The sequence below is a fragment of the Hoplias malabaricus genome, chromosome 2 (assembly GCF_029633855.1).
Source record: "Hoplias malabaricus isolate fHopMal1 chromosome 2, fHopMal1.hap1, whole genome shotgun sequence".
Taxonomy (NCBI): Eukaryota; Metazoa; Chordata; class Actinopteri; order Characiformes; family Erythrinidae; genus Hoplias; species Hoplias malabaricus.
Window position 1 is genome coordinate 2,447,214 of NC_089801.1, and position 21,796 is coordinate 2,469,009.

The window sequence follows — 21,796 nt, forward strand, 5'->3', positions numbered from 1 at the left end:
TGTGGGTTTAAGATAAGGCTCTGTTTGCAAAGTGCTGTGTCATGCTCTAAATGAGTCCAACCCCGTCAGCTGACTAGTCCAGGTTGTGTACAATCTTTGCATTCCATTTGGCCACAGGTGCATTTGAGCTGCAACAAGCAAAAAAGTCCCCAAATATATATGTTGTAAATACAGTAAAGAACAAAATTATTTTTTTAAAATGATTTATTATAGGTCACACAAAATAAATGTTAATTGCAATGCTGTACAATACAAGTTTCTCACACATTCAAGCATCTTCCCCTTTTATAAATCAATATTGAGTTGTTTGGGGTTGTTTTCTTGGTAAAACGTCTTCCGTGATTAATTTTTTCCAGCTGGTTTCTTGTCCAATTAGTTTAAATTCTTCTCTAATATCTCCCATTAGGGTGCTCCTTTTATATTTCTTCTTATACTTCTTCTGCAATGCAATTTAGGTGGATGATCATTACTGTGTGTGTAAAAGGTAATAACTCTAAACACTCTAAAACCATTTACTAAATTATATTTTTTAAATTACTTTCAAATGTGTCTTTTTGTGGATAAAATATAGCTGAGTAGTAGTTTATTTGTTGTGAACATTCCCAGCACCGATATTTCACATTTTGTTCATCAGAAGAAATACATTTTACTTTAATTTTGACAAAAATTAAGTTCTCAGTATGAAAGAACATAACAAATGCAGCTCTCTTCCTCATACATAAACTGAGACATTGAAAACATCACATGAATGTGGAGTATGAAAACGGGAAGAAAAGGCAAGGTCATACCACACAGGACTGACTTTTAACTTTTAACAACTGCTAATAGAAATAAAAATCATTTGCTGTTTAAAACTATAAAACAAAATTCAACATTATTTCCTGAAATGTACCAAGGATTTTTTCTGGTTGAATCAAAGCATAAAATAACATTTATAAACATTATCCAAAAACCACAAATAAAAAAACATCCATCATAACATGCTGAGAACAACTTAGAATGATTATTGTATACGATATCCTATGGTTGTTTAGTGTATGTTCATATGTGTATTAAAAATATTCATTTATTACAAAATTCTCAACCTCCAACTATTGACTATGAAAAAAGTAGTAAACTTGTATTTTCAGTAAATGAAAGGATGAGGATCTGAAACCCTTTTATGAATCAAAAATGCAAAACAAGTGAGGAAATAATTCAATTACATTCCTAGAATACAGGCAGTTTTGCATGAAAACATTCCAGTAAAGTATTAATGTTCATTTCTCATTTACCTCTAAAGACACAACAAACTGTGGAAAGATTTAATGGGGCATTGACCAAGTAAATGCACCTGTTCCAAGGCCTGCTCCGAAACATACCCCTAAACATACACTTAAAAAAAATACAAAGCTACAGAATTTGTAGTGTAAACAGTTTGTTTCCATTTCTGGATCAGCTTTCCATTCTTTCGTGTGATTTATGAGGACATCAGATCCACACAAAGGGCTAAATTCAAGTAGACATGTAGTGATGAAAGTCTGGACTGGATTTCAATTGAATAGAATGGGGTGAGTCACATGAATGAATAGTTAGTGATGTCAGTGTCATATGATGCTTTTCTCTGTCAGATCACCTGAGATAATAAAGACAAATAAAATACATCACTGCTGTATTTTTCCTCAAAACCTCAAAAAAGGTAACAATACAGGGTTAAAAAAACATGTAAGTCTGTACTTTATAGTCATTTAATAGAGTGTATCATTTCAGACCATTTGCATTTGTTCACTGATCATACTTTGCACACAATATCCAGAGATAATAGTATTTTTGTGTGAAACCAGAACTTTCTTGCACATTTCATACACAGAAGGAATTTAACATGTTTAAAATATGTAAAAGCAAAATTAACAACACTGGGAGATTAAAAACAATAAAATAAGACAACAACAAAAATAATAGTCACTACCTGAAACATATTAAACATATTTCACTTCCTGAATGGCAGCAGTTACAGTAAAGTTACTTAAAGTATAATTAAAGTAAGAAGGATAGTCATTAAACCTAGTAATACCTGAGTGATTTCAGCCATTTCTGACACAGATGGTCAGTTTTACACAAAGAGGTTTTATAATCTGTACACAAAAATATTTAAGGCAAATTCAAATGGAGCTGCAGTATCCTTTGTATTACTGTGTGAGCTGTGGGAGTGTAATTAAAGTGGCACATCATGTTTGGTGACACCTCCAAAAGTGGCTGCAGTGCCCTCTGTGCTACTGTGTGAGATGTGTGAATGTATTTAAGGCAGCAAGGCAGATAGGGTTGCAGCGTTCTCCATGTTGCTGCAGCATGAACTTATTGATGCCGTTCTGGTGGAAGTTACTTGAGGATCTGGGTTTTCTGAGTGAGTGAATCTGTGGATCCGTCAGATATGCAAGGCCTTTACCATTAGCCGTCACCCAGCCTTTAGAACACACACAAAACAAAAACAACATGAGCTGATCACAGATCTGATGTAGAATTGTTCATTTATATCTGTATCAGGGATTTAAAATTATATCTGTCTGTAAGAGTGGCAATTAAAATATATTAATTATAATCAACAATTTAGCAAGTATGTATTAATTTTGTTTCCCCAAAATATGTACCTTGTAATAGCTTTAGTAAATTGTTTATAATGTTTGAACTCTTATTATTGCTAGAGCTTAGTTCCTTGTGAACTATGCTTAAAGTTAATCAAGCAATTGTTGGAAATTTAGGTTTCTGTGGAATAAATAACACAGTATTTTATATTAAATTAAGCCATTCAGGGAAACAATGTAATATTATTCTCCATCCAGGCTAAATAAATGTTACAAATCACTCACCCTGCAGGTCTACGACGACCTCCTCCTTGTTGGAAAATTCGTAGGTGAAGTGTCCGAAGGCGATGCCGTATTCTGTGGCTGAATACCGATGATCTGTTTTCGTTGTGTTGTTGGTGAGTTTTACGAAGTCCCCAAGCATGAATGGCTCCACAGAAACACATGCTACTATACAGTCGTCCTCTGTGATCTATAAACAGAGGTAATAAACCTGTTAATCTGAACTTGGAGTTGTGGGTGATAAATCTGAGTTAAGAATATAAAAAGCATCCAAAGGATATCATTTTCTTTCATTTTTATGTTTCAATGTTTGTGTATTCTGTGTTCTGTCACTGTGCCATTTGTTCAGAGACTTATTCCCCTTGCTGTGACTGGTCCTAATCACTGTCATTTATATTAAGACTTGTCTCTCACCAGAAGGAGCTCTGAGGGAATATAGAAGATCTGAGTGGTGATGTTACTCTCGTAGAGGCGTTTGTTAAACTCCATGATGTAATGCTGTGCTGTCATCTGTCTCTCCACATCCGCTAGGTGTGCGTAAGGCTTCATCTCCTTCAAATACTCCTTCCCTACATAACTGATCAAAATACCACCACAAAATCATTTTTTAATGTTTAATGGGCCTGAAGAACAACCAACAATTTTTACATTATACTGTGGAATGACAGTAATGATCACTTGATTTGAAATACAATGAAAATTCAAATTAAATTTAGCTTGAACTTTGTATAAAAAAATATTAATCAAGTACAATCTTTTTTTTACTTCAGATCTATTAGCTAAAAGTATTCTTTGACCCACCTGCCAAGCAGCTGCTCTTGGTGAAGATACTGGATCCTGAAGGCCTGTCTCTGAGCTCCTATTACATCCACCTGCAACAGCTCTCCCACATAAACACTCGTCTCACAACCCGTCCACGTATGTGTGGCTTTTGAATACTTCACTACAAGAGCACCTGAAACAAGAACATGTATTTGAACACTTCTGTGGATCCACAGGTACTGTTCAGACTGCTGATGTTTTACAATATTTCTTTAGTGGGTGTCATGTGTGTATCATGAGTTCCAGGTCTAAGCTGAATTCCTCTGTGAGGAAAAAAATGGGATTTTTGAAAAATTGCTTTGGCATCCTGTGTTAAACAATACCATTCCCAACCCAACACATTTTTCCTTCAAATGTCACTGTATTCCTAGAATCACAAGTCACTAAGTAATTAGTACACTGTTGTGCAATAAAATGACAGCTGGAGGAAGACTGGGAACCTCCTTAGAATAATCCATACACACACCAGCAAGCTTTGTCCAGTGTGGGAGTTAAGAAGTTCTGTTGGTTGTAGGCTTCAGTTTTAGGAGGAGCCGTTGGTTTATAATAGTTCAATAGTTTAATAGTTGGTTTATAATAGTTTTAATAACTTTGTAATTCCAGTGGCATTTTACAGGAGATGTAAATAGGGAAAAACATCTGGTTTAGAAATACTGTGTTGACTACAGGACTAAACAAAAGGGTCTGACTGATTAGTAATGATACCCATATTATGTGCAAAGTATTGGAAAAATTAAACAAAAAATATTATCCTGTTTTCCCACCCACAAGACAATGTTTCTCGAAACGTACTGTAAACTTTGTTGTATTGGCTCAGTTTGAAGGTTTTATCTGGCAGTCTCTTCAAGAGGCAGCTTTGGCACACTCCTGAGAAGAGGGACTTGTAGTCGTGCTCTTTTAAAACTTCACTTCCCATGACACAACCCTGGAAACATCCTTTACAATAATTTATACAGGTAATTTGGTCAAAACCATAGTCAGAGGGACACTGGCTGTCATCCTTTTTGCGTAGATTCTCTACAGGTTTTGAAGATAATGAACAAGGTTTACAGTCGTCTGCTTCAGTTTCGAGGAGTGGAACAACTTTCAGAATGTTTTTCTTTTGAGAATCTGCAGGGTTTTTATGTATAGCTTTGTGAGCCAAGGCTGACAATTCCAGACTTCTCTTGGGTTCAGACTCATCAAGCTGCACCATTTCATAAGAGTCAGTAGACACTGATGATGAATTTCTTTGACCATTCCCTGAGTATGTTTGATCTGGACGAACTTCTTGAGGCTTTGCCGTGGCATTATTAGCATTGATCCCATTTGCATGGCCGTCAGCTATAGCAAAACCAGAAATACCCTCTCTTAAAAGAGATACTTCTGCATCTTCTATATCTTCAGCAGTCTCAATAGAACTCTCATCTTTAATCTGGCATTTGATAACATCACTTGTCTGAAATGATGTGGTTTGGCCTCCTTTGCTAATGGGTGTAGCACAGTTGAGGCTTATCAACTCAAAAGGACTGTCAGGACCATCCTCACTCGATACAGTCTCACAAATTTGATCGATTACAGACTTGTCCTTTAGGATCTTAGCTAAATCGTCATTTTGAGGAGAACTGGAGAAGGATATACTCTGCCATGAAGAGCCCAGGCAACTGCTGAAAGACCCTGAAGACGTTCTTGTGTTTTCGCCATTTCTCATGCTGTTGTTGGGGATTTTATCGTCTTCGATACTTTCCAAGGTGGTGCAAAGGTCTTGCTCTGGCTGGTTTTGGGCATTGCCTTCTTTAACCAAGGCTCCAGCTGACAAAGTAGAAGCTGGTACGCTAGTTTGATCATTCCATTTGTGTCCATTCTGATTATTTTGGACAGATTTTGCTTGTGATTCTTCTGCTTCTGTGCAAAGTGATGGATCAACAAGTTCAAAAGACTCTCCAGATGATCCCAAACTGCTGCTACCTTGAGAACGTCTTGGACGTTGTATTTCAAAGTTTGTTGGGTTTTGACCATTCTTTGAAGGTTGGTCATCTTCACTCTCCAAAGTCATTCCCAAAGTTTCTTTGTGAAAGACTCTGATTGATGGATCTGCAGATTTTTCAGATTTATTCAGGTCCAAAATATTTGCATCACATTCTGTGGTGAGTGTCCCGGTTAGTGTTGTCTGGAAGGCTGTGATGCAGTTAGCATGTAGTCTGCTCCTCCTAACTTTCAGTTCTGAAGCTTTAAAAGCCTCACACACAGATTGGTGGTGCTTCTGAAAGTTTTCGATCATCTTTGTAAAATCTCCGGGAGTGAAGGGGACAGGTTTGTCTTCCATGGTTTTGTAACTATCAGGCATAAAAGAACATGGATCCGAATTTACTAATGGTTTCACTTTCAAAAGGGACTTTGCACGCTGTACCTTCGCCATGACTTCAGAAGAAACCACTGTTTTATCCAAGTCATCTGTGTAACAATAAGAATACAACAGAGCATTGGCTTCCTGACAAGCTTTAATGGCCAGAGAGACCTCTTCTACTGGACCACACATCCACTTATTGGTAATGGCTAAGCAGTAAGCTGCCTTTATAAGTGTGTGTAGCTCTTGCTGACTGGTGACTACATCTTTCTCGGTCTTGGTAAGCAGCCCATTCTCAAACGCTTCTTTAGCAAGGGAGAGATAGAGCTGTTTCTCAGCAGCAGGACAATCTCTGGAGAAACTGTAGGACAACAGGCAAGTTCCCTGAGTAACCTACAGAACAGAAAAACATCATTTTGTTTTTAATACATAAATAATACATACATACATATATACATGCATAAGTAAAATAAAATAAAATAAACACCTAAATATAATACAGCATTTTTCAGCATATATTGTTCCCAGCTGTGGCCTTTATATATTCTATAAGCTTCACTGCCTATAAAGCAGTAGCTCTCTGTTATTCCACATTTTCAGAGTGTGGTTTATCAAGAGATGGACTATAGTGTGTAATTGTAGAAATAATATGTGCTCCAGTATGGTCAGTGGAGCTGATAAACTGGAAAATGAGTGTAGAAACAAGGACGTAACCTTAATCATATGGCTGACATATGTACCGTTCACATTGTAAGTGTGAAAAATAATTAACTCACCATATGTGTGAGCACATACAGAGAACCGAACTGGCTGTAAACCACAGCCATGCGAGCAGCCTGAGCAGCACAGAGCAGACGATTACTGCAGTTTCCTAGAAAACCCTGGAAAAAAGGCAGTACAAAGGGTTAACTTAACTTACAGCAGGTTTCACTAGAGCATGAATACAACAGAGCAACATGCACTAACGTGTCAAACAGATTAGAAATTCAAATTAATTCTATAATTTAAAAAATTGAATTCATTATATAAAAATAAAAGATATATGAATGTAATATAAAGGTAATAATTTTTACATTTTTCAAAGTACACGGTCAGAGAAGTCTGGAATATGGGAAATCTACACAAATTATGCAGATAACATTAGATGTATTAGATGTAAATTACCCTTTACTAGGTAGTTGAAGACGTGTGCCATAGTTGTTTATATGGAATATTATAAGAAAAAAAATATTCACATAAAGATTGCTAAAACATGAATGTATGCTTGTGAACATCATTTAAATGACTGTTTCTTACCAGATCGATAAGAGGCTTTTTTTTAAATGTAGTGAAGTCTTTATCGTTCATTGAGATCAGAACACTGGCCAGAAGTCCGAGAGACGTTCCAATTCCCTGTGATAAATAAAAAATCAGATCAATGGCTAATAAGGTGATATTATTCATATCTTAAGACCTGATTTATCACATAATAAAGTCAAGGAAGTGAGATAGCAAGATGAAGTAGGTGGGTAGCATGGTCCTCCCACTCCCCCATTACTCAGTGAGACTCCAGGTATCAGCCGATATGACAGAAATGGGCAGTACTTCTTAAAGAGGACTGAGCTTTGATATTGTGTAAGCAGCAGTTTCCAAAGCTATAGTGGAGGTTCAAAGTGGTAGCTGGGGTAGAAGTGGCAGTGACTAAAATTATGAATAAATATTTTTTTAAAAGTTATTGTACAGATACATTAGTGTCCACTAAAGATACAGACAGCGTATATATCTTTAAATCTACATCAGGTGTTTTAGTGTCCATTTGTGTTCGCTAATTGTACATTACATTCTCTTCTCCAGAGGGAAACGTTTTCATAATGTAATAGCTTCAAATAAAAAAAAACAAAATATAAATCCTTAAGTTGAAATGAAATCAATTAAAATTAAATACATATAATTAATATAGAATATGGTACAATTTTGTTCCCTAACTAAAACAACTGAAGATGTATATTGAGGCTACCAACACTGACAATTTTTCTAAGAGTGTCACGCCTTCGTCTCGTCATGTCTGTTGTCCCCGGCCATGTGCTTTTAGCACATGGCTATGTTTTGTTTATGTTCTAGTCTCCGCCTTTGTCCCGCCTCCTCGTCTATCATCTGTTAACCCGTCCTTGTTATCTGTCCAGGTGTGTCTCGTTTGTGTATGTATTTAAGCCCTCTTGTTTCACGTCATGTTGGTCGTTCATTTCACTTCATTATGTATTGTTCTCCGGTCTTGTCATGTCGCGTCGTTTATCTCTCGTTTCTAGTCAAGTCATGTTTGTTTCCTAGTTTTGTCGTTTAGTGTATTTTCTGTCTCAGTATTTTATGTCCTCGTCTTGTAGTTCCCTTTGTAGTTTGCCTGTGTTTTGTTATATCTTTGGTTATTAAATATATCCCGTGTTTTAGCGAATGCGTCCGCCTCCTTCAATCCACACCCCGTCCCTGACAGAATGAACGACCACAAGGACGCAGCTAGCGCGGATTACTACCTCAAGGGGTGTGCCGTTCGCCGGACTCCATTCCGCACAGGCCCCAAAGATCCTGTGGGGGAGGCTTTGAAAGCGGCCTCGGAATGGAGTCGCCGGCTCCAGCTCCTGCCTGGCGCTGCTCCGGATCCTATAGCGGAGGAGTCGACTCGGGAATCGAGTAGTTGCGCCAGCGGGAGTCGAAAGAGTCGGCGGAAGAACCGTGCTGGAGTTCCCCCCTCGCTGGAGGATTACCCCCTCAGGTCCGGGGAAATTTTTGGGGGGGCGTTAAGGGTAGGGGCTGTTAGCCTCACCTCCGTACCTCTGAGGTCTGAGGCTAACAGGGGCGCACCTCGAGGTGATCTAATGGGTGCGCCTGTGAAACCCCCTAAACCCTTTACAGCTCCAGCGCGAGCCCGGCGAGCAGCACAAACCCCTGTCCTCGAGAGCGCGGCACGCGCCTCTCCTGTCCTCGAGAGCGCGGCGCGCGGCTCTCCTGTCTTCGTGAGCGCGACGCGCGCCTCTCCTGCCTCCTTGGACGTCGTCGCAGGTCCCCCCGCCGCTCCTGTCTCGGTGATGGCGGCACCCGCCGCTCCAGTGTCCGTGATGGCGGCACCCGCCGCTCCAGTGTCCGTGATGGCGGCACCCGCCGCTCCAGTGTCCGTGATGGCGGCACCCGCCGCTCCAGTGTCCGTGATGGCGGCACCCGCCGCTCCTGTCCCGGTGATGGCGGCACCCGCCGCTCCTGTCCCGTTGATGGCGGCACCCGCCGCTCCTGTCCCGTTGATGGCGGCACCCGCCGCTCCTGTCCCGTTGATGGCGGCACCCGCCGCTCCTGTCCCGTTGATGGCGGCACCCGCCGCTCCAGTGTCCGTGATGGCGGCACCCGCCGCTCCAGTGTCCGTGATGGCGGCACCCGCCGCTCCAGTGTCCGTGATGGCGGCACCCGCCGCTCCAGTGTCCGTGATGGCGGCACCCGCCGCTCCAGTGTCCGTGATGGCGGCACCCGCCGCTCCAGTGTCCGTGATGGCGGCACCCGCCGCTCCAGTGTCCGTGATGGCGGCACCCGCCGCTCCAGTGTCCGTGATGGCGGCACCCGCCGCTCCAGTGTCCGTGATGGCGGCACCCGCCGCTCCAGTGTCCGTGATGGCGGCACCCGCCGCTCCTGTCCCGTTGATGGCGGCACCCGCCGCTCCAGTGTCCGTGACGGCGGCATCGGCCGCTCCTGTCCCCGTGACGGCGGCATCGGCCGCTCCTGTCCCCGTGACTGTGGCTACGGCCGCTCCTGTCCCCGTGACGGTGGCTACGGCCTCTCCTGTCCCCGTGACGGTGGCTACGGCCTCTCCTGTCCCCGTGACGGTGGCTACGGCCTCTCCTGTCCCCGTGACTGTGGCTACGGCCTCCCCTGCCCATGTCCGTAGGTCGGCCCGAAGGACTTCAGGGCCGATCCCCAGGACTGTGCCCAGGCTGGTTCCTCAGACTGCCACACAGACATTAGCCAGTCCTGGGCACCGCCCTGTTATTTTGGTTCCCTTGTCTGTCCCTGTCATGGTTCCCGTCTCTGTCCTTGTCCCAGTACCCGTGTCAGCCTTTGTCTCTGTCCCTGTACCTGTTACTGTATTCATGTCTGTCCCCGTAAACGTCTTGGTCCCTGTTCCCCTACCAAGTCCAGTCCAGTCTCCTGTCCTGCCTCATGTCCAGTCCCCTGTCAGCCCTGTCCAGTCTCTGTTTCAAACCCCTGTCCAGTCTCAAGTCTCGTCACCTGTCCAGTCACCGTTTCAACCCTCTGTCCTGTCTCCATTCCAGTCCCCTGTCCTGTCACCTGCCCAAGTCCAGTCTCCTGTGAGTCATGTCCAGTCCCCGTTTCAACCCTTTGTCCGGTCTCATGTTCAGTCCCCTGTTAGTCATGTCAAGTCTCCGTATCCGTCCCATGTTCAGTCCCCTGTCTTGTCTCCAGTCCAGTCTCCCGTCAATTCCCATGTGTCAACTCCTGTCCTGTCCAGTCCGTTCTCGTCTCTTGTTGCCCCCCTTTGTCAGTCTCCTGTCATGTCCCATGTCCCGTCTCATATATTCGGTCCTGTCGTGTCCCCAGCTCCTGTGTCGGTTCCCGTCCTGTCCTGAGTCCTGTCTCCTGTTGGTTTGTTGTCCTGTCTTGTTTTTCGTGCCCTCTCCTGCGCCAGCTCCTGGGGGGTTTAGGAGTACGCGCCCGGGAGTTGCGCGTTCTTGGGGGGGGCATCTGTCACGCCTTCGTCTCGTCATGTCTGTTGTCCCCGGCCATGTGCTTTTAGCACATGGCTATGTTTTGTTTATGTTCTAGTCTCCGCCTTTGTCCCGCCTCCTCGTCTATCATCTGTTAACCCGTCCTTGTTATCTGTCCAGGTGTGTCTCGTTTGTGTATGTATTTAAGCCCTCTTGTTTCACGTCATGTTGGTCGTTCATTTCACTTCATTATGTATTGTTCTCCGGTCTTGTCATGTCGCGTCGTTTATCTCTCGTTTCTAGTCAAGTCATGTTTGTTTCCTAGTTTTGTCGTTTAGTGTATTTTCTGTCTCAGTATTTTATGTCCTCGTCTTGTAGTTCCCTTTGTAGTTTGCCTGTGTTTTGTTATATCTTTGGTTATTAAATATATCCCGTGTTTTAGCGAATGCGTCCGCCTCCTTCAATCCACACCCCGTCCCTGACAAAGAGTACCAGTGCTGTTAGAAGAATAAAATGGTTTGCTGAATTAAGTGTGGTCTGTACCTTTTTATCAGGTAAAGGTAGAATATAGAATCCGATAAGTGAAGCCCAGATGAGCTCTGCAGCCTCCAGCCACAGTCCTGCAAAAAAATATAAATAAATAAAAGATTTTTCATAGAAATATAAACATATAAAATACCTCTAAAACCACAAATATTGTGACATTATGATCAGTGATGAGGTGTCAAAACTGTCCTCTAATGCAAGCCAACTTTAATCAGAATGTAATGTTTTATCTTGTTACTTCATAGTCATTTTTAGTATTATCAAATCACAAGTCACAACTCAGATATGTGTGAGCACGTTCGTTTTTAGACTCTGGAATTAGGGGTTAACAGTGTAGATATACTACTTCCAAAAATGTTTGGTTAAGCATCACATTACCCTTTTAAAAATAAATTTATGACCTCACCTAACTTTTGTAGCACCTGCCCTCGAACCTGAAAGCTGACAGCCTGCACCAGAGTCCGGTCACTCTCTTTGTGATATTTCCAACAGCCTAAAATAGAAGGAAAATATTGATTATGTAAATTTAACTACACTCATAAAAATATAAGACATAAGAATTTCTCTAAAATATACGGTGTGATGAAGGTCAAGTTTTCAACTTACCAGTTGCTCCACATGTATTTATCAAACTGCTCAATATGTACTCAGCTTTCTGTAGCTTACCTTCATAAAACGAGAGATAAACATTGACAGAGATTTTATTGGAAATACTGATAATACAGTTGTTACTATTATTATGATTGTGGTAATAGCTCATAAAATATTTTAACAAACATTCATCTCCAGACTTGTGTTCCTCATTCTTATAACTTTAATATTTAATAATATATGCTAAATAATAAGCCTTTAGCTTAATAAAGTTAATTAAGTTAATTATTAACATTCAAGGGCCACACGGTTGTGCAGAAGGTAGTGTCGCAGTCACACAGTTCCAGGGACCTGGAGGTTGTGGGTTCATGTCCCACTCCGGTTGACTGTCTGTGAGGAGTGTGGTGTGTTCACCCTGTGTCTGCGTGGGTTTCCTCCAGGTGACTGTCTGTGAGGACTGTGATGTGTTCTCCCTGTGTCTGCGTGGGTTTCCTCCGGGTGACTGTCTGTGAGGAGTGTGGTGTGTTCTCCGGGTGACTGTCTGTGAGGAGTGTGGTGTGTTTTCCCTGTGTCTGCGTGGGTTTCCTCCGTGTGACTGTCTGTGAGGAGTGTGGTGTGTTCTCCCTGTGTCTCCGTGGGTTTCCTCTGTGTGACTGTCTGTGAGGAGTGTGGTGTGTTCTCCGGGTGACTGTCTGTGAGGAGTGTGGTGTGTTCTCCCTGTGTCTGCGTGGGTTTCCTCCGTGTGACTGTCTGTGAGGAGTGTGGTGTGTTCTCCCTGTGTCTACGTGGGTTTCCTCCGGGTGACTGTCTGTGAGGAGTATGGTGTGTTCTCTGGGTGACTGTCTGTGAGGAGTGTGGTGTGTTCTCCGGGTGACTGTCTGTGAGGAGTGTGGTGTGTTCACCCTGTGTCTGCGTGGGTTTCCTCCGTGTGACTGTCTGTGAGGAGTGTGGTGTGTTGCCTGCTCAGAGTGTGGCATGTTTAGTTTAACGCCCTTTTCCACCTCTAGCGATAAATATAGTGGTTGTATTTGTAGTAAGTGTCAGCTATTTAGCTCTCTGGTGGATAAAGTGGACCAGCTAGAAGTGCGCATCCGGAGCTTATTATTGTTGAGGGATAAACAGCGAGATTCAGTGTTAGCAACTCCGGGTGCCTTAGGAAGAGTTAGCACCCCCACGACTCCGGCGTTAGAGCCCTCACAGCGGGGTGAATGGGTGACGTCTCGGCGTCATAGCCGGAAAGCTAAGGCTGATGCTAACGCTGAGGCCAAAGCTAGCCCACCGGGACACCACGCTCCTCCGATTCGCGTGTCAAACAGGTTTGCCCTGCTCAGCGAAGCACCCGCTGAGGAGCCTGTTAAGAGTGCTCTGGTTATAGGAGACTCTATTGTTCGGCACGTGAAATTAGCTACTCCTTTAGGGGCGCCGGCAGTAACAGTTAGCTGTTTATCGGGAGCCAGAGCGCCGGATATTAGTGGCAACCTTAGACTGTTAGCTAATAGGAGATATTCGAGGGTAGTCATTCATGTAGGGGCCAATGATATTCGTCTGCGGCAGTCTGAGGTAACTAAGGGTAATATTACAGAGGTGATTAAACTGGCCCAGACGATGTCCGATGCCGTAATCTGCTCTGGCCCCATACCAATGCGGCGTGGCGACGAAGCTTACAGCAGACTTTGGGCGTTAAACTGCTGGATGTCCAAGTGGTGTTCCGAAAATCAAGTGGGCTTTATAGACAATTGGTTACGTTTTGAGGGCAAGCCTGGTCTTATAGGTAGGGATGGTATCCACCCCACGCGGGAGGGTGCTGCCTTACTTTCTTGCAGCATAGCACATAGTCTTTTAGTTAGTCGGCAGAGTAGTGTAGATAGCTGCTGACAATCCAGAGCCGGGACCAGGCCGCAGACAGACAGGCTAAACCGACCGTCTGCGAACTGTCTTGAGGCGTCACCCAGGTTCAACTGTATTGAGACTGTGTCTTTCCCCCGAACTAAATGTAAAAGTAGAAAAACAAAATCAGCCTGTTTCAGCAACCTAATCAATATTAAATCATACACAACACCTAGCAGCAACACCTCAGAACTAAAATTTGGGTTACTCAACATAAGATCACTAAACTCAAAAGCACTCATCGTAAATGATATTATAAGTGATCATAAATTCAATGTTTTCTGTCTCACGGAAACATGGGTTAAACCAAATGAATATTTGGCACTAAATGAAGCCACCCCCCTAGGCTATAATTATGCACATAGCCCAAGAATATCAGGCAAAGGAGGTGGAGTATGTGTAATTTACCAAAATACCCTAGAAATTAGTCTTAAACAATGTGACACCTTCTCTTCTTTTGAGGTTCTCTCCACTATTATTACAAATCCGGTCACAAAAAAGGACGCATTTTTATTATGCAACATTTACAGACCACCAGGGCCTTACTTAGAATTTCTGAAAGAATTCAGCGATTTTGCTACAAACCTAGCGGTGTGCAATCATAAAGTTATAATTGTAGGAGATTTCAATATCCATTTTGAGAAGGAAAGTGACCCACTAAAAAAGGCATTTACCTCAATCTTAGACTCTATTGGTATTACTCAAAATGTAACAGGGCCTACACACTACTGCAGCCACACTTTAGACTTAGTTCTGACACTAGGTCTTAACATTGACAAAATTAATATCTTACCGCAATCCTCAGCAATCTCCGATCATTACTTAATTTCATATGAGCTACGTTTTATCCATAATATATGTAAGAACCCTCGCTATTCTACAAGGCGTATAATAAAACCATCTACCGCCCTACAATTTATAGAAAACCTACCAGAACTATCGACCCCAGTTCCAACTCCATCAGACCCAATGGACCTAGATGTACTAACTGACTACCTAGAAAATACCTGTCGATCTACTTTAGAAAAGGTAGCACCACTTAAACATAAAAGTATAAGACAGAAAAAGCTCGCACCATGGTATAACGATAAGACCCGTACTTTAAAACAAACATTACGAAAACTAGAGCGGAAATGGCGATCAACCAAGCTTGAAGTGTTTCATTCTGCCTGGAAGGACAGCCTTATATAGTATAGAAATGCCCTCACTAAAGCTCGCTCAGCATATCTGGCCTCGCTGATCTCCAATAATAAAAATAATCCGAGAGCACTGTTTAGTGTGTTTTCTAGAATTACAAAAAATCAAGCAGGTTCTGAACAACTAATTCCAGCAACTCTCACCAGTAAAGATTTTATAGACTTTTTTAATAATAAAATTGAGAATATTAGACAACAAACTCTAGCCACAGGATCAAATCCATCCTGGCTGCCACCTGATGTGATTGAAATAAAACATAATATAACTGTAAAAGAAAGACTTGAAACCTTTTACCCACTCCCACAATTAGAACTAGAGAAGATTATCACCTCCGCAAACTGTACAACTTGCACACTTGACGCAATTCCCACAAAGTTGCTCAAAGAAGTACTACCAGCTATTATTGATCCTCTTTTAACTATAGTAAACTCATCGCTTAGTCTGGGCCATGTACCCAAAGCTTTTAAACTAGCAGTTATTAAACCTATGATCAAGAAACCAAATCTTGATGCTAGTACACTGTCTAATTACAGGCCTATTTCTAATTTGCCATTTCTGTCTAAGATCTTAGAAAGAGCTGTGGCCCAACAACTTAGTTCATATCTACATAAGAATCATATATATGAAAAATTCCAATCTGGATTCAGGCAACATCATAGTACAGAGACAGCTCTAGTCAAGATAACAAATGATCTTCTTCTTGCCTCTGATCAAGGCCACGTATCCCTGTTGGTGCTTCTTGACCTAAGCGCAGCCTTCGATACAATAGACCACAATATTCTCATAGAAAGGTTAGAAAACATGGTTGGAATCACAGGGACAGCCCTATTATGGTTCAAATCTTACTTAACGGAACGTTATCAATTCGTAAAAGTAAACAATCTAAATTCAAATTATTCTAAAGTAAGATTTGGAATTCCACAAGGCTCTATTTTAGGACCATTATTATTTACATTATACATGTTACCGCTAGGCACAGTTATAAGAAACCATGACATTAACTTTCACTGTTACGCAGACGACACACAATTGTATATTTCAGCCAAGCCCGATGACAAACACAGATTAAAGAAAATAGAGGACTGTGTAAAAGACGTGAAAGGCTGGATGTTGCGTAACTTCCTCCTTCTAAACAGCAACAAAACAGAGGTCCTGCTTTTGGGTCCAAAAGTGACAAGAAATAAATTATCAGATTTAATTTTAAATCTAGCTAACTTTCCAGTTAAACCTGGTTCAGCAGCAAAAAATCTTGGTGTCATAATTGACCCGGATTTATCATTTGATCAACACATAGGTAGTATCACTAGGACAGCTTTTTTGCATCTTCGCAATATTTCTAAGATTAGAAATGCCTTATCCCTCCAGGACGCAGAAACATTAGTACATGCCTTTATTACTTCAAGGCTTGACTACTGTAACGCACTACTGTCAGGATGCACCAGCAGCAATTTAAGAAAACTTCAACTAGTTCAAAATGCTGCAGCTAGGGTCCTCACTAAAACTAGAAAATTTGAACATATCAGCCCAGTTTTATCATCACTTCATTGGCTGCCTGTTAAATTCCGCATTGACTACAAAATTTTGTTATTAACATATAAAGCTCTACATGGGCTTGCTCCTGAATATCTTCAAGATACAATTTCCTATTATGAGCCTCCACGTTCACTCAGATCACAGAATACTGGATTTTTAAATGTTCCCAGAATTCAGAAGGCCTCAGCTGGGGGAAGAGCCTTTTCTTATAAAGCCCCCCAACTCTGGAATGATCTTCCAAAAAATGTTCGGGACTCAGACACAGTCGCAATCTTCAAATCTAGGCTAAAAACTCATTTGTTTAGTTTATCATTTGGTAGCTAATGCTCCCCCATAGATAAAGGCGGCAGATCCGGGGGGTCCATGGACACAGGGAATTATAGTATACTGAGACGCTGGTGCTGTCGTCCCGCCGCTTCTCGCGATCACTCAGGTTTGTTGACGGTGGAGCGGAGGGATGCCAGTGTTTCAGGATGCTCCCGTGTCTGTGTGTCCTCCTGGTTCTCTCCTTTTAGTTAATGCTGTCATAGTCAGATCTGCCGGAGTCATTAGCCACACTCTGGAAATTTTCATATTTTCTACTTTACAAACACAAAACAGTTCAAAACTAATTCCATCCCTTTACATCTTTCCGAGTAAACGACTGCCCACCTGTCTGTCTGGACACTGATGGATGACTGTCGAGATCCTCCTCCACACTTCAGACCAGCTGCCCACGCTCCAGCAACCACCAAGTGCCTTGAAGCTGTCCCTACACTGAAGTTCTCATGGACTACTAACCATCATCACCAGTAGATTGACCAGAGGAGGATCTGTCACCCCTTGTGAGCCTTGGTTCCTCCCAAGGTTTCTTCCTCAGCTGGGGGAGTTTTTCCTTGCCACTGTCGCCCCTGGCTTGCTCACTTGAGGTTTTTACATTTGTCTTTACATTTCATGTCAAATCTTGTCTTACTGGAATTCTGTGAAGCTGCTTTGTGACAACATCAGTTGTGAAAAGCGCTATAAAAATAAACTTTGATTTGATTTGATTTGATTCTCCAGGTGACTGTCTGTGAGGAGTGTGGTGTGTTCTCCCTGTGTCCGCGTGGGTTTCCTCCATGTGACTGTCTGTGAGGAGTGTGGTGTGTTCTCCGGGTGACTGTCTGTGAGGAGTGTGGTGTGTTCTCCTTGTGTCTGAGTGGGTTCCCTCCCACAGACCAAAACACACATTGGCAGGTGAATTGGCTTAGAAGTGTCCCTAGGTGTGAGCGAATGTGTTAGTGAGTGTGTGAGCCCTGGGAAGGACCTGCGCCCCCTCCAGGGTGTGTTCCTGCCTTGCACCCAGTGATTACTGGTAGGCTCTGAACCCACCACAACCCTGAAATGGATAAGCACTTACAGACAGTTAATGATTAAATTAATTAAATAATATTTTACATTTTAATTGTATTTGCCTATCTAAACAAATTCCTAATTCATTAGTTCTTCTCAAATTCAGTGAAAAAAAAGTTACATAACATAAATCATATCTGGTTTGAAGCCACTTTGTTTACCACAACATGTTTTTCTTAAATCCAATTAACTTTCTTATAAAGAAATCCAGCTTAGGTGTGGAAACCCTTATCTGGGCAAGACATTCAGTGGTAGGTTAAGGCAGATTGCTGATTGTTTGAGAATGAACTCACCGGTGTTAAGGTAGATTCGAGCCTGACGTATGACGATCTGTGGAGCCACACTGGTTTCGGGGTAACGTCTGTGTAGTGCTTTAGCAATCTTCAGCAGAATGTGTGAACTGTCGATCCAGTAAAGGAAACGATCCAAAAGAAAGACAGCTGACATCGCCCAGTGAGGCTCCACAGCAGAGATACATGCTTTAAGAAAGGCCTGTCAACAGGGTAAATTACATACGCTCTGAAATTCCACAAAGTGAAGTGTGTAGCTTTAAGAAAGACCTACCAGCAGAATGAGAATAAACCAATTAATCTTAATTTTAATAAGTAATTTCTCTTCTTCTTATGAAACAGTGATTATAATGACACCTAGTGGCTAAAATGTACCAGAGATGTAAATTATTTCACTCTTGGCAGAGAGTATAACACCCCAGGCAGGCCCCACCATATGCAGCATAATCTGGTTCAACTTATTGCACATAAATATAATAATTCATAATTTATACATATTGCTGGCTATTTTTGGTACTATAAATGATTTAACGCTTCTTCAAACTTGTAGTATATTAAGGGTCACCATCACTTCGAGTGTAGTTATCATTATACAAAAATGTACGGCAACAAAAAATAAAATGAAAGTTAAAGATAATGTTACATGACTTTTAACTGGAAATTCCCCAAAAGGTCAAGTGTGTTTGTCCACAATTCACATTGAGAAACGGTGATTACACAACAATTTCTTGTAAACAGGACCATTTTGTGAGTCATGGCTGTGTTTGACTGTGAAGACACATAGCAAACCACACAAATAGTATAAGAATACGACACTTGTTTATGTATAGTGTACATGCTCATGTATAAGTCGCAGCAATACTAAAAGAATGCTGTAATTTAGTATGAATTATTCCTCACTGAAACATGAGAATATAATCTAAGAAGTGTACATTCCCAACAATTATAATTTACCACACAATGATTGTGAATGACCATGTTAAATGTCAAAAGGCACCAGACACTTTCTAGAAAATCTGGAAATTTGAGACAAAGTATTGTCTAGAATTGTGTAAAAACAAACAACAATTTAAGGCGAAATTCATTTAATTTTCATCCTCCATTTGTAAATGCTGAGATGTAAACCACGTGATTGAGATTGTTCTCAGTCTAGAGAAATGTACCGGAATTGTTCACAGTGGAGGTGAATGGAACCCAAAATCGTCCTCTAAATGCCCCTCACAGAAATGTACTGCAGTAAATGCGTGCGAATACACCATTGGTGTCTGACCATGATTTTGATAAAGCTTTGGTTTTTAAATCCATTCCTGGTGGACAGTGATGTGGAGGATGTATGAGGTAAAGAAACATACTGAGGTGAGATTTCCAACACTGTCCATCATCCTCATCATTTCACATAAAGCCCTTTAGACGTATGGAGGTCAGTGATGGCTGTGGAGAGGAAATAACAAAACACTTTTCATCTCTGTTTTGTAAAATGTGGGCTTTGTAGTTCATTACCATGAGCTGAGGTAGATGTTGGTTGATGAGGTCCATGGTGTTGACTTTATCCTCTGATGTTACAGAGTGTTTGTACTGCCATCTCTCCTCCACAAACGGCCACTTCATCTCCACCGCATCCAGCAGCAGAGACCTCAGGTCCTCAGAGAGAAAACCTGGGGTGCGGTGGTAGGAAACAGAAATTAGATTAAAGAAAAACACAATACCACTATCTTTTACTTACTTCTCATGGATTTTTTTCTTGGAGTTTCTCCTTTACCATTTACCTGAAGAGATTTAATCTAAGCTGGTTACGTAATGTAAAACGAAAGGAAAATAATTCACTTATTAATATAACTAAAGATATCTCAGACCACTGGAACTGACTTTCTAAAAATAATCGCATTTGAAACTACAGTTCGGGCGGCACGGTGGCGCAGCAGGTAGTGGGTTCGATTCCCACTCCGGGTGACTGTCTGTAAGTAGTTGCTGTGTTCTCCCCGTGTCCGCGTTAGTTTCCTCCGGGTGCTCCGGTTTCCTCCCACAGTCCAAAAACACACATTGGTAGGTGGATTGGCGACTCAAAAGTGTCCGTAGGTGTGAGTGAATGTGAATGTGTGTGTGCGTGTTGCCCTGTGAAGGACTGGCGCCCCCTCCAGGGTGAATTCCTGCATTGCACCCAATGATTCCAGGTAGGCTCAGGACTCACTGCAACCCTGAACTGGATAAGGGTTACAGATAATGAATGAATGAATAAAAACTACAGTTCAGTAGTTTTCGCAAATTGTAATAACTACTGTCTTCTACAGCCCAGTATGTTTGTGTTCCGTTACCTCTTGTTAGTCTGAAGTTTTCTTTGTCCAGTGTGGGCTTCTCTTTTTCTGCAAGCTGCAGACATTCCTCCAGAACTGAGGTCAATTCCACAGTGTTCATATCTGTTATTATACACTATGTGTGTTGTCAGCTTCAAAACATATTCACATGGAGAGAGAAATAAAAAGTTTACCATCCAATCTACAAGTACTTTAACCTATTGATTTACTCTCAGTGAGATACTGTAGCTTCTAAACACATTTTAACATGTGTACCATACGTAAAATTTCTGTATAATCATAAACAAAATGCCACACTTTCTTATTTTCTTATTTTACTATAGAATATATATTTTTCGCCTCACTGAATGCCTTCACTGTGCATTTATTATAGCAATAGCCAATAAAGCAATTTGGCAAGAGTCTTAACCCATAATTATGACTTAGAATTTCATAATACTGATATTTCATTGACAAAATATATCTGCATTTTAGCATTTCATAATGATAATTATGTATTTTATAAGTTGCAACAGATAAGTTATCTCATTATTATGATACATAATTCTCATAATTAGGAACTGATAATTACATGATAATTACCTGCTACCTCATTGTATAGAGAAATTATGGTGTCACATATTAATGACCTATCATCTAATAGTAATGAAAAAAAATGATAGGGTCTCATAAATATAAAAAGTTCACTCAAAATTACTCAAAATTATTATTGTAGATTCTCACTTCTCGTTCCTACCTGAAGAGAATGAGTCCTTCAGGGACAAAGATGAGCTTCTGTCACTTTTTCTCTCTTCATTGAAAAATAATCCGGTGGTTTCTTTTTTGTTGTTTTTCTGGAAAGTTGTCGTAATTCCAGATTCTCCCACTTCCTTGTTACAGTGACGCTTATTTGTCAATAGGCTGAACGAGCTGATGTAACACACAGAACACAAAAGAAGATATGTATATTTTATAGTTCATAGACATGTCCAGTGCGAGAAAATATTATGTATATAACATATAAAGTTCTTTAAAATAGGGTAAAGTATAAGTTTTATATAGCGAACAACTGCATACTGTTGAGTGGCGATGTTCATTCGCGAACGGGTCGATTCTATGAATCAGTTCCTTAAAATGAAACGCGAGTCGACTCAAATAGAATCTTTTTTAAATATAGTTATTTAGTTCGTAAGTAGGTTAATTAGTTAGTCGGTATACGTATTTGGGACAGCTGCTACAGCCCTGGGGCCTCGGTGTCCTAGATTTGATCTTTTCTTCGGTTTATTTTCTCTCAGGAATTTGTTGTGTTCTTAGTTTGCATGGTTTTCTTTTAGGCTAGTAACAATAATTTCACTGAGAAGGTGATATGCGACTTTAATTTATTTTGCTCAATAAACAATAGCAGTTTTTTGTGAAT

At 41.3% G+C, this 21,796-nt stretch overlaps 1 protein-coding gene across 2 annotated transcripts; it reads right to left on the minus strand.

The window, feature by feature from the left end:
* Positions 1-222: 222 nt before the first annotated feature.
* Positions 223-21,478, minus strand: LOC136687066 (alpha-protein kinase 1-like). 2 transcript variants are annotated; one of them, XM_066661275.1, is made up of 15 exons: positions 21,457-21,478; positions 21,137-21,309; positions 20,401-20,531; positions 19,589-19,743; positions 18,092-18,290; positions 11,826-11,885; positions 11,626-11,712; positions 11,217-11,293; positions 7,288-7,383; positions 6,768-6,872; positions 4,458-6,384; positions 3,645-3,798; positions 3,258-3,420; positions 2,847-3,033; positions 223-2,443 (listed from the first exon to the last, which is right to left on the minus strand). In XM_066661275.1, the coding sequence occupies exons 3-15, from the start codon at positions 20,498-20,500 to the stop codon at positions 2,253-2,255; spliced, it is 3,501 nt and encodes a 1,166-aa protein (XP_066517372.1). In that variant the 5' UTR covers positions 20,501-20,531; positions 21,137-21,309; positions 21,457-21,478; the 3' UTR covers positions 223-2,252. The 2 variants fall into 2 exon arrangements, with proteins under 2 accessions (XP_066517372.1, XP_066517373.1); XM_066661276.1 differs by having other exon boundaries at positions 21,124-21,309.
* Between the last annotated feature and the right edge of the window lie 318 nt (positions 21,479-21,796).

Excerpts from the sequence above, each read along its gene's own strand:
- LOC136687066 (XM_066661275.1), bottom strand. The coding sequence starts at position 20,500 with ATGAACACTGTGGAATTGACCTCAGTTCTGGAGGAATGTCTGCAGCTT. Across the intron at positions 7,384-11,216 it reads TACCTTTACCTGATAAAAAG|GGAATTGGAACGTCTCTCGG; the intron begins GTACAGACCACA and ends TATTTATCACAG. Across the intron at positions 3,421-3,644 it reads CAAGAGCAGCTGCTTGGCAG|TTATGTAGGGAAGGAGTATT; the intron begins GTGGGTCAAAGA and ends TATTTTGATCAG.